This window comes from Tetrao urogallus (assembly GCF_951394365.1).
Source record: "Tetrao urogallus genome assembly, chromosome: Z".
NCBI lineage: Eukaryota > Metazoa > Chordata > Aves > Galliformes > Phasianidae > Tetrao > Tetrao urogallus.
This window is the reverse complement of record NC_136816.1, coordinates 41,720,643-41,733,785: the sequence shown is the minus strand read 5'-3', so window position 1 is coordinate 41,733,785 and position 13,143 is coordinate 41,720,643. Positions and strand designations below refer to the sequence as shown.

General features: G+C 40.7%; 1 protein-coding gene across 1 annotated transcript in view; it reads left to right on the top strand.

Moving 5' to 3' along the window:
* The window catches only part of ADAMTSL1 (ADAMTS like 1), a gene marked incomplete at both ends in the record, with an annotated part of 386,370 nt that overhangs the window by 354,362 nt on the left and 18,865 nt on the right, over window positions 1-13,143 (top strand). Inside the window, 3 exons of the mRNA XM_079548266.1 lie at window positions 3,119-3,247; window positions 9,659-9,838; window positions 11,607-11,741. Of these exons, the coding sequence (XP_079404392.1) occupies window positions 3,119-3,247; window positions 9,659-9,838; window positions 11,607-11,741 (444 nt within the window). The remainder of the gene's footprint in view (window positions 1-3,118; window positions 3,248-9,658; window positions 9,839-11,606; window positions 11,742-13,143) is intronic.

Genomic DNA, 13,143 nt, shown 5'->3' with positions numbered 1-13,143 from the left:
CTGGACAGAGATAGTTTGCTGGGAAGCAGACGGGTCTGGAAGATGAGTGGGGAAAGTGAATTGACAGAGTTACATAGTTGTAAAAACAAAACCCTGAGTCACAATCCAGCATTCACAGACAGTTCATGAGATCTGTGCTCCTACAAGAGATCGATGCTTTTTCTCACTTGCTAAGTGCACTCTCAAGACAGTGCGCTTATCCTTATAAGAGCTTATCCTCTTTATTCTCAATTATGAGCAGTGCATTCTGAGATGTCCAATTTGTATGCTTTGTTTTAGACCTATTGCTGGTCTTTTCAAGTTTGACAGACTGTCCCAAGAACTTAGTAAGATGTAAGTTTAGGAAACTAGCAAAGTACTAATGCTGAAGAACTAGCCCTATGTCAGATCATGCCCTATATTGTGGCAAAAACAGGACTAACGCTCTCACTTGCTGGTTAACAAAATGCTAATTTCTGTGTTTATATTTCACTAGTAACAGTTCCATTCTACTAAAGATAAATAGTCTTTGTTAGTTCAGATGGCAGTGCTAAGGAAACCCCACCCAAATAAAAGACAGGAGAAAATGGAAGTAGTGCATAAATCCAACTTCTAAAAAAGCAGGTTATTAGGCATTTGTCAGCAGCCTCACAACCACATCAGGACTGGAGTACCAGGAACACAGCAGCAAACATGAATTAGAAGCTATTGGGTAAAGACAAAGGGATAAATGAGAGTTGCAGTTAAGGACTGTGACAAGACAGATTGCAAAGAAGCAAGATCCTACTTATCACAAAGACAAAAGGAAACATATTAGGAATGCTAGAAAGCTAATTGGTTTTTCATACCTTCCCATTTAATTGTGCCCACCCCTGAATGGGGAAGCAGTTGGAGGCCTCCGCTGTATATATACATATGGGTTTTTTTACACCAAACACAGAATTTCAGGCTGGACAAACATGAAGAAAATCTAAGTATGCAGCTACAGATAGCACTGAAGTTCTCGCAATTAGTAAACCAACCAGAAAGAGGCCAGAAGGTGGTCCATAGAAGGAAAACATCAGAATCACTCAAGGCAGAAAAGGGAGAGATATTTATTACATATGGACAAAACAAGAAAGAAATCTTTTTGCACTATTGCAGATCAGGAATAGCTTTGTTGAAGCCAGGATAGCAGGGCATTGCTGCTGTTGCTGCTAAGCTATTGCAGTGATATACTAGGAGCAAGTGACAATTTCTTTTTCAACCTTGATGATTCTAAGATTCTGTTTCATCTGAAAATACAACACTGAGATGAAAACACCCCAACCCTACACCATTTAAAGCAATGTTGTCATATTATGCCCATTCTGCCAACATATAATTATGGAATCACAGAATGACCGAGATTAAATAAGACGTCCAAGATCATCCAGTTCAGCTGTTCACATATCATCAACATTTCCCACTGAACCATGTCCGTCTGTACAGCATCTAAAAGATTCTCGAATACAGCCAAGGTCAGTGACTCCACCACCTCTCTGTGAAGCCCATTCCAGCACCTGGCCACTCTTTTGCATAAGAAGTTTTTCCTAACATCCAACCTGAATCTCCTCTGGTGCAACTTGAGGCTATTCCCTTTAGTCCTATCATAGTTACATGGCACTAGAGGCTGACCCCCACCTCACCACAACCACTCTTCAGGTAGTTGTAGACAGCAGTATCATCCCTGAGCCTCCACTCCTCCAGACTAAACAATCACAGCTCCCTCAGCTGCTTCTCGTAAAGTTTATGCTCCAGACTCTTCACCAGCTTTGTTGCCCTTCTCTGAACACACTCCAGGACCTCAGTGTCTTTTTTGAAGTGAGGGGCCCAAAACTGAATTTATTACTCAAGGTACAGCCTCACCAGGACTGAGTTCAGAGGGGCGATCACTTCGCTGATCCTGCTGGCAGCACTATTTCTGATACAAGCCAGGTGGCTTTCTTGGCCACCTGAGCACACCGCTGGCTCACGTTCAGCCAAGTGTCAACCAACACCCCCAGGTACATTTCTTCTACACAGTCTTTCATCCACTCTGCCCCAAGCCTGTAGCATTGCATGGGCTGTTGTGGCAAATATGCAGCAGCTGGCACTTGGTCTTATTGAACTTCAAACCATTGACCCCAGCCCAGCTGTCCAACCTGCCCAGATACCTCTTCAGGGCCTTCCTGCTCCCAGGCAGATCAGTACTTCTGGACAACTTGGTGTCAATTCTTGTCTTGCCTGCAGAGCATTTTGGCTGGAACAGAGGGATGCCTTAACATAAATATGCCACCTCTACTACTATATTCCTTCTCTTTAAGGTAAACTTGAGTGTCTCTGAACTGTTTGTTCATGCCTCTACAATGCCCTTTCAGTATAAGTTGCAGAAGACCACTAGAACTGCTGATGGTTCATGGTTCCATAGCTAACTCCATACAAACAGGCACAATAGTGTGGGAAAGCCTTGACCCACTTGTTCACCGTCATCAGTTTTGGAAGCGCACTGAAAACAGCCTGAATGGTTTGTTGCATATGAATTTATCTTTGTTGAAGATAGTGATTAAAACATTCACTAACAGCTTTAGATAAAGCAAAACTGGTTATCTGATAGACATGAGCTTTCTCAGCTTATTATTATGAGAAAACTTTTCATTTATGGTCAAGTCTTCCCAATCTCACTCTTTCATCATAAGTGAAAGAAAACATGATTGATGTGTAGAAATAGTCCATGTGTTTCTCTACACCTTCTGCACTGCTAAGGGAACATCAGTCACCTCTCAAGATTCTTTGTCGTCCTATGTTTGGCCTTTGGCAAATGATGAAATATTAGTTGCAGCATCAGGCAAACGTCTTATTACAGTTCCAATTATACAGATGTTTATTGATTCAGCTGGTTCTCACATGTCCGCATGTCTTTAATGCTCTTCTTCCTCTGCAGTGTTCTTTTTCTTTTTTTCCTTCTCTCAAAACAGGTTTTCTGATGGAATTCAATGCTTATATATTTTAAAGAGTAGGTAGGCTTATACTCCAGCATTGTCCAATATCCATCCTGTCCTGTGCAGCTGTTTTCATGGAGTGTACTGACCATCTGTCCTCTGTGTTCAGTCTGCTAAACCTTGGTCCTTCTTTTATACAGGAAAGCCACTAATAAAGGCATCAAGAACTACTGTGATCAACACTGAATTACCTGCTGTCACTGCTGATATTGGAAGCACAGTGAAAACAATCCAGAGAACAAATGTTACCATTAGCTGTCAGGTTGCAGGTGAGAAATTACTTGGTCTTGTGTGTCGTGCTTTCGGTTATGAGTTTCTATGCAGATCTTTGCTGAATTGGTGTCTCCAGGTGCAACACAAGCTGTGTTAAATCACAAGGTCTTTGTAGGACTCAGACAAATTTATCTGCTTCCAATAACTCATATCATAGAAATTGCCCTCCTTCTTACCAATTCCATCAAGACAAGTGTAGAAAGACTCCTAAGAAAATTAATCTGGGACAGAATGGCAAGTCTCTTCATCAGAGTTACATAGTTTCTTGTGGTTACAACAAAGCAGATTGGCCTTCTTACCTGTTGGGAGTATCTGGAGAGAACATAGAATCAAGTCTGACTTATTTCCTCATTGATTGGACTCTCCAAGTAAACTGAGAGACCTGGTAAAAGACCCAGGGTCAGATCCTTCATTCACTACACTTTCATGTATAGTACACGCAGAAAAAGGAGAAGCAGGCAGCTTACAAAACACAAAGGGAGCCATGCTCAGTGTTGCACAAACATCTGCAGTGTATGACTGCATGAAGTTTCATGCTTTAGTTTCTCATCTAGCATCTACTTCAGATGATTGCAAATGAACATCTGCACTACAAACATACAAATATCCTGCTTTCTTTATGGCACCAAACTACTTTCTTTATGGTGCGGTTGACACAGTGGAAGGAAGGGATGCCATTCAGAGGGACCTCAACAGGCTTGAAAGGTGGGCCTGCGTGAACCTGATGAGGTTCAACACAGCAAAGTGCAAGGTTTCGCACTTGGGCCAGAGGAATCCCAGGCATCCATACAAACTGGAAGGAGCGGTCCTTGAGAGCAGCCCTGCAGAGAAGGACCTGGGGGTCTTGATAGATGAAAAGCTTAACATGAGCCAGCAGTGTGCTCTTGCAGGTCAGAAAGCAAATGGTATCCTGGGCTCCATCAGAAGAGGGGTGGCCAGCAGGGACAGGGAGGTGATTGTCCTCCTCTACTCTGCTCTTTTGAGGCCCCATCTGGAGAACTGTGTCCAGGTCTGGAGCCCCCAGTACAAGAAAGACAGGGAGCTGTTGGAGAGGGTCCAGAGGAGGGCCACAAAGATGATCAAGGGTCTGGAGCACCTCCCCTATGAAGGCTGAGGGAGCTGGCTTATTCAGCCTGGAGAAAAGAAGGCTGTGGGGGTGACTTCATTGCAGCCTTTCAGTACCTAAAGGGAGCCTACAAACAGGAGGGGAATCAATTCTTTGAAAGGGTAAATAACTGCAGGACAAGGGGGAATTGGTTTTAAGTTGAGGCAGGGAAGATTTAGGTTGAATGTCAGGAGGAAGTTCTTTACAGAGAGAGTGGTGGGGTGCTGGAACAGGCTGCCCAGAGAGGTTGTGGATGCTCCATCCCTGCAGGCGTTCAAGGCCAGACTGGATGGGGCCCACAGCAGCCTGGTCTAGTATTAAATGTGGAGGTTGGTGGCCCTGCATGTGGCAGGGGGTTGGAGATTCATGATCCTTGAGGTCCCTTCCAACCCTGGCCACTCTGTGATTCTGTGGTTCTTTACACTTTCTGCTTACTTTAACAGAGTGGTTGTGAGTTTCTCTTCATCAGGTGCTGCCAAAAACACCATTACCCACATTCTTATGTACAAGGAGTATTTGATAATCCCTCCTTCAGCAAAGTATGCACGACAACTGTGCGAGCAGGCTAGGATCTCAAGCATTCATTTCTTTCAGTGATGAAATAAAAGTACAGGATCATTTTTCCAGTGGTTCATAAAGAAATAATTGCAGTAGTCCTGTTGTCCTCTGTTCATAAATGCTCCAGACTGATTTCAGCATTCAGACTGATTTCCATTTTCTTTCAAGGAAGAAGAAAATTAAAGTAGTATAAACAGTTTCCCTCAGCCTCAGTTTCCCACCCATGTATAATGGAAGGGGTAAGGAAACTTCCACAAGGTCACAGTGTTCATGGCAAAGCCAAGAATAGAACTTGTATTCCCTGTCTCCCAGTTAGATGTCTTGTTTTTCACATAGTTAAACTAATTTATCTTATATATTTAGCAGTATGATTCATAATAATGTATGTAATCTGGGACAGATTGCCCTGGGAGGTTGTGGATGCCCCATCTCTGGAGGCATTCAAGGCCAGGGCTGGATGTGGCTCTGGGCAGCCTGGTCTGGTGATTGGCAACCCTGCATATAGTGTGGAAGTTGGAACTAGGTGATCATTATGGTCCTTTTCAACCCAGGTCATTCTGTGACTCTATGATTCTGTTATTCTGTTACTTTAAGTTTAATGCTTTTTCTTGAGATCTCTGCATGGCCACTTTCACTGACAATGGGCATTACCAGAACACAGGGAAAAATTTTGTATTGCTCTTTAACTTCTTATGAATGGCATAAGCATTGTCAAAATCTATGTTCTGGACTGAGACCTATAGATATTAGTTGTAAATCAAGGGAAAGCAAAATTATCAGATTAATTTGCCTCTGATCTGAATCATCTTGGACTTAAACTCTTCCCTCATTATATAAGGAAAATGTGTGGTTTTCTCCAAGCTTGAAAAATCAATCTTGTTTCATTTATCATGACTTTGCCACTTCACCTGTGGAGGTGAAATGTTATTTTTAAAACATAACTCAGTGATATCTTGAGGTACCTTCTAACTCCTGCTATTCTGTCATAAGTGATTGTGGTAGAGCTCTGACTTCTGCAAAACTCAGGCTCTAATGGTGCACCCATCAGAGTTGTCATCACAGGCAACTCTGCAGCTGCCTGACTTCTAGCTTTAGAATTTTCCCTAGTTTTCATAAAAGCAACTGTCTTACTGGAGTAATTCAAATGCAATAGTTAGTCTTACTTCCAAATAGGATGCAGGAGCAATTTGGATCATACCAGTGTCACTAGGAAGCTTTTTGTTGACTTCAGTACTTAAAGCATGGAGATACTCACTTGGATACCAGAAACTTCAATCAGCCAGGTCCTAGTTGTTATTGACAGTGGAATTAGATGTGAAAAGAGAATTTTGTTTAAAAAAATCTTATTCTTAGGGCATTTCTCCATGGTATCTTTCAAGGCATGAAACTTCTAATAGAGGCACAAATCTGTAAAGTGTCATGTATCATTAGCTTTTTTGAGACAGAATAGATTTTCAAGAGTGAATTAAAATCCTTTCCTGTGTATCCTTCCGGTTTTTCATCTCTCCTATTTCTTCTGTGTTTCATCTACATGCTGGAACCTGTATTTTTCCAGTTCTTTCCTTGCTTTATGGTCCATATTTGTTCCTCAGCTGTACTAGAATCTGATATCTGTCATAATATTGTTGCATGGAAAACAAGTTATCACTGCTAGATTATTGTGTCATTATTCCTTTCCCCAGAAGGTCATGTTTTAGCAGAATCATCCTGATTGATATGCATATTTCTACTTGATGCATACTCCAGGTAGCCTTTGTTGTGCTGTATGTGTGTACAGTGAGAAAAGGAAAATCTGAAGAAAAATAAATGTTGGGAAATTATTAACTGCGTAATATCTTACTTGCCCAGCAAAGTAAGGCTTGCTTCCATCTGGCATCTCTCAGGCTTTCAGTCTCTGTGATTATTTCTGCAAAGCAGATGCACTCAGTCTTCTTTCCTCTCTCTTGTTTACCATTACCCAGCAAAAATGATTGAAATGCTCTTGCTACCCCTTGTGGCAATGCACTGTAAAAATGTATTTGCTTGTGCCTTTGCTGGCTGCCTCTAATTCTTGTCTTGAAATATTTGAGGCTTATATGTTATCAGAAATGGAAGCACAATGGAAAATGAGTCTGCTGCTCCCTGACATAAAGGGTGACTCTTATATTCTTGAAACCACACTGTAGGAGGATGGTACAGGTTGATTTCAAGACATCTTTGTTTAGCATAGGAGCTTCACATTAAAGACAGAGGAAGAAAACCCTTTGTACTTTGGCAGTCAGAGAAGGGTTATTTTAGATGTGGTAGACATCATGTAAGTATAATGCATCTTTTATAAACTGGACAGAAATTCACTGGTCTTTACTCTTAACCCCTTGTTGGTTCTTCTAAAGTAGTAAATACGAGAAGACTCTGCCTTTCTGGATTAAGATTATCTGAGCGGCTGTCTCTGAGATTAATTTTTTTGTCTCTCTGACTTGACTTATTTACTTTAGCTCTCTGCTCCTGAGGACTGTAATCTTGAGTTTTCATTGTTCCTTCCCCTCCTACTTTACAACTAGCAGCATTCCTCATCCCCCTTGTTTTTCCACTGTTTCCACTTACTTTCCTTTATTTTCAAGCACATAAAATCTCTACCCAAATCTTCATGTTGGAAAAAAAGAAAAAAAAGCTCTGGGTTGAATTGAAGAAATCTCAGTTTTATAAACGTGGTACTGATTGATTATACTTCTATGCCAAAGTTTGTCAACAGTCATAATATGAAACTGTGTACCATAACAAGTTCAAACTGTGAGGAAGAGTGATTCATCCCTTCTCTAGTGTGGCACTGGGAAGGAGTGCTGGGATGTGAGTGTTTTTCCAACTTGGGCTGCAGAACTGGAAGAGTCTCCATTTTCTTTCCTTGTCTCTCTAGAACACACCTCTTAAACTTCCTTTGCATGCAGTGGAAACACAATAAACACGTGGGCTTGGAAAAAACTCAAGGTTTGGTGTTGTTTGCTATCTAGCAGTTGTCTGAACTCCCCTGAGGACTCTGCCTGGATGCTCTGGAATTAATCAGAGCATGATTTTAAGTGGTGGTCGGCCCACCCATGCCACGTAGGTCAAAGAGTAGCAAACAGATGGAGAGCTGTGTTCTGGTCCTTTCCCAGCTGAGAGTTCAGAAACAGGCCAACAGAGCAGCCTTTTTAAAAAGTTGTGTTACAGAACCATAAACAAGGGTAAGCATTTGGAAAACTGCATCACAGACAGAAATGATTAATACCTTTGAAGAGTCCAGATTACTTTGTGTTATGCACCCTCAAACAAAGGTGAGAAAAATTCTGCAGTTTTTTACAACCTATTTCCTGCTACTTTCTGAATGTGGATGAGACTCTCTGCCCTTCAGACCTTCCTGACTGCCAAGCTCAGATGTACTCATTCCAGATGTCTTGGCAGAGTCCACAGGTAATTCTGGGAGAGATGGAAAAAAGGCCGGAATGCTTTGATGTGGAGGAACAGGGAAAACCTCTCTTTCCCACTTCCATCTGCACATGCTTAGTGAGGAACCTCCAATCATCCGGTCACAAATGGGTGTCATTCATAGTGAGCACAGACAAAAGTATTTTTGGTGCCAGACCCAGTGCCAGAGCCACAGAACTAACAAACAGATTGGCTTTTGGTTTGTGATGTGGATGTACAACCAGTAAGCTACTGGCAGTGCACAGAAGAATGTGTTATTGTAAATAAGGCAGGAAGAGATTTAGGTGGGCAATATATATTTAGGAATAGCTGCCTATAAGCATGCCCTTACTCTACAGTAAACACAAAGAAACTACACATTCACGTATAAGAGGTTAAGTGCCTACTACTTATGGAAGATGCAGCAAATGGGAAACTGCTCCAGCATTTAATGGGGTTAGTGATATGCTGCTCCTCACAGCCATGGGTCCATAAGGTAAATGCTTCCTCCCAGGCACTACTACACACATATATCCCACCTACTAAAATTTCCAGTTCTATTCATGTAAACCAGTTGTTTACACTGAATTACCCAATCTAGTACACATGTAAGTTGATGGAGCTATCCCTATACCAAGGAAATACTTTTCATTTCAAGACCAGCAGCCTTGCTAGCTTGTGTCAGAGTACTTTCCTCCAAGAAGGTGCCCAATAGAGATGAGCCTTAGATCAAAGCACATTAAAGAAAGCAGTTTTTCCTGTAGTGGGTTATGAATCTGCAAAAATCTGTCGTCTGGACACTCCTGGCTAGACCAGTGAAACTGCATTTCTGAAGATGTAAATGCTAGTTTTTTGCCTTAGTTCAGAAAGGAAGATTGGAAGAATTCATAGAAGAGCAATCTATGGAGGGTTCCTGAATGCACAAAAATGCCTTCTGGCTGAGGAAGTTCCTAAGCTGAAAGTAGCTGGAGGCTGGAAGAGCAATAGCAGGAAGCATTGTGAATACTTGTCCTGCTCTTAGTCTTCCTGAGGCACTAGGTTATGTCTGCTGTTGGAGACACGATACTAGGCTAGATACTAGGCTTTGTTATCATCCAATACTGACTTGCTTTTAAGAGTGATGAGTTCAGAGTTTACTTTAACAACTTTAGAGTATTAATAACGAAGACAATGATAAAGTTGACTAAACAGTTCTGAGCTGCAAAAAATGTAAGTTGAAAGTCATGTTAAGAGCTCATTTTAATGGCTCTGTCTTAAACATTTTGTCTGTATGACAGCAACCTCTATGTCTTATATGTGTTATGTGTTGTCAATGTTTTTCCAGGTGTTCCTGAAGCGGAAGTTACTTGGTTTAAAAATAAGGTCAAGCTGTCCCCTGCTCACCACCTGCGCGATGGGTTGCTGCTAATTGCAAATGTTTCTCTGTCAGATCAGGGGTTATATTCCTGCAAGGCAGCCAATCTACGTGGGGAGGTAACTGAAAGCTCCCAGCTGTTGGTTCTTGGTAAGTACAGAGTATTTTGCTTGTGAAGCTGTAGGAATATAGCTGATGGCCTAATTAGCCTTCAGAATTAATCAGAGGATGTGAAAAGAGGGAATGACATAGCAGCAAGATGTTTCAGGCTAAGGACTACCCCTTCCAGGGTGGAGATATTCAGTTTCATTATTTCACACATTGATGGTGAAGAAAATGATTTATTATTAAGTGACTCTCTAGAAATGAGAATGATGTGGCTTTTTTTGCTGTGTTTTGCTTCACTGAGCGCAGCATTTCTTGTACATAACTGTGTGGTACTGACCCATTTTATACCGAACAGGTGCATAAACACAGTGCATTTTTGAAAAGTGCTTCCCAGGCTCAGTAAAGGGTGAAGTTTACTTTTTCTTGAGTTTCTAAATAACAAGCATAAAGCCATTCTTGGTGATTTGAAAAGACAATGTCAGCTGTGAAGTATGGGTAGAAGTGTTACTTGGTGGTAACTGAGTGTGTGGGAAAGGGCTTTCCTCTCCTAGTAACTCATCTCTATCATTTCTCCCTGTCTGCCAGATGAATGATCCAGCCAGACATGTAAATGCATACATTTGATGTACGTTTCACAGTGAAGTAACAAACTGTGAAACATACTCCATGCTACCACTACAAAATCGTTAAAGCATCAGTGCAGCTCTTGTCTTTTGTGACTAGAGTGAGCATAGGTCTTGCAGATGAGGTAGCTTACAGATTGAAAGTGAGTTTTCTGACAGTTTCACAGGTAACAGTAAAACTTTAAAGTATCGTGGGATTTCACTATGAATCCAGATTGGCTCTAGAAACTCAGACTGAAAAATTCTGGAAAAAAAAAAAAGGTCAGCTAGGTTTCAGATTATAGATTAGAATTCCTATATGAATTAAATTAAATACTTTTCTAATCTTTATGAATGTCATAGTTTTTAAAGACACAAAGTTACTCTGACTTATGCAACCTGCTTATGTTTCAGGTAAATCTCATTTTTAGTTTCTTGATGGAAAGAAATTGTTCAGGTGGAAAGAAATTGTTCAGACATCCACAATTCATAATTCTGATGTTGAATGTGCTCAGTAGCAGAAATGTTGCTCAGTTTGTGCTGTGGTCTTGTTGAAAAGCAGTGAAGCCATTATTCACTTAAATATTCTGTAATTTCTATGACAAAAAAGAATTGGGAATCAAAAGCAACACAGTCATGTTTTTGAATAGTATTATAGCTAGTAGAATGACAAAATCCTGCAATTCTCAGTGTAGAGTGATCCTCTTGAGCTCTTTGAGCTTTTAGTCCTTTGGAGCTCTGCCTAAGTATACCACAGGATTTGGCAGTATTTGGCACTGTATTTAATCAAGGCTTGATCCGGTTTGTAGCAGACATTAAAAAGTTTTGCACTGACTGCCGTGGACATTGATGTGGTTTCTATTCTGTATATATTTGCTCTTTCTTCCAAGCTGCTGTATCTCCTGATACACTCATTACATTTGAAAAAGGACAGTCAAATGGAATGCAGTGGTAGCCTTTAGACAGACTTTTTTCTTGTTTTGTAGTCATATTGATGAAGATGCTACTTTAATACTTCCTCTTGTGTTTTACCTAATATCAGTATTTTAGTTTTTTTAGCAGTTTCCCAAAGTTGCTTTTTGCTATTTGAAATAATATGGCAGCATGGCCACTAGCACAGCAGTCTGTAGAGGCAGTTTTTCTTATGTCCTTAAGATGTTTTCTGCTATGGTGTTGCTCATCACTTCAGTATCCTAATCTGTTACCAGAGCCTCCACGACCCCTTCCTTACCTAGAAAATTTGACAGCAGTGCTTTCCAGCATTGGGACCAGCCTTCCTTCAGTGTTGACCTCTCCTTCAGGAACAAAAATGACTATCAGTCCAGGGAGCTCTGCTCTAATAGGTAAGTTTTATTATTATTTTTTTTAGATTAAAGAAGGCCTTTTATATTACAGGGTTGGATTATTTATGCAGCCTGCTGGCTGTCTGGCCATGGAGTCCATTGGCAGTCATAATCATTGCCAACTTGTTTCAGAACTCAGAAAGTCTTTGTTTAAAATTCATTTAAAAATGGCAGTCCTCTTATTAGTGTTATCCCCCAAAGCTGCCTGCAGAATAACGTCTCCACTGTGCCACACTTAATAACATTCTGTAAGAAGAATCTGATCTGAGGGGCTGGCAATCTTGCTCAACACAGTACATGGAAAACTGATGTATCAGTTGATCTAAGAGAATAAATATTTGTGGTTCTAGTTTTCCTTCTGCATCTATGCACCTTTTTTTCAGACTGTCTGCTATTCATACTCTGTATTATTGTATGTCCTTCTTTTCCAGAACGTTATCTGGAGCTTTGCCTTTGTTTTTTCTCTTACAAATTCTTTTACGTCCTGTTCATTTTATTCTTCTTTGTTATACCACCTAACGCATGTGTGCACAGAGCCATATAAGGAAGTAATCCCTGGTGAAATGCCTTTCTTCTTTTCTCCATTTTATTCTGCCTTCCACGTAGCTTTCTCATCCCTGTCTCCATGATAAGCATAGTAAACTCTTTTCATATCAATGGACACCGTTCGTTTGCAAAGAGAATCTTATCCTCTTTTAAAGTTCAGAGCATGTTTATTTTAAAATTTATTTTCTCCCACTGATCTTCAGCCCCTGCTGTCAGGCTCAGACAAGCAAAGAGCTTCTCCAATAGCTTTGTTAATACACGTTCTGAAATCTTGTCAAATCCTGTGGTTTCAGTACAATCTTATACTTTTTGAGATAAGAGTACAAGTCCTCCAGCAAAGGATCTGTAGCTGACTTCAGAGTTTAAAGCTCTGATATCTGTACCTTCCCAACCATCTTAACTAACATTTAGTAGCAATTTTAAGATTTTCTTTTCACAGTAGAGGCTTTCTATTTATGTTTTCAGTTCTGTAGTGTTTTCTTTTCCCCACTGCTGACATCTGCATACATTTGCAATAGCTTGTAGTGTATAGCTCTGTATTACATTTCTACATGTACAAAAACTGCAGCAAAATAGCCCTTACTAGGGGGAAATATCTGAAGTTATTAGCACTGAATAAAGCAGTTTGAGTAAGTTTTATTGTATTCGTTATTTTAAAACTGGGTCCTACTCCCGTTTCATCCATTTCCTCTCACATTTGCAGAGAAATCTTTAGTAGTTGTAGGGATTTTTTTACTGTGTGAAAGCTGTGCTTGAACTGTCAAGGGTGTTCTGCACTGCCTGTACATAACCTCATTTGTCCATGCTGCCCTGTACCCTGCCCTTCTGCTTCAGAGGCAAAAGACTCCATGAATCT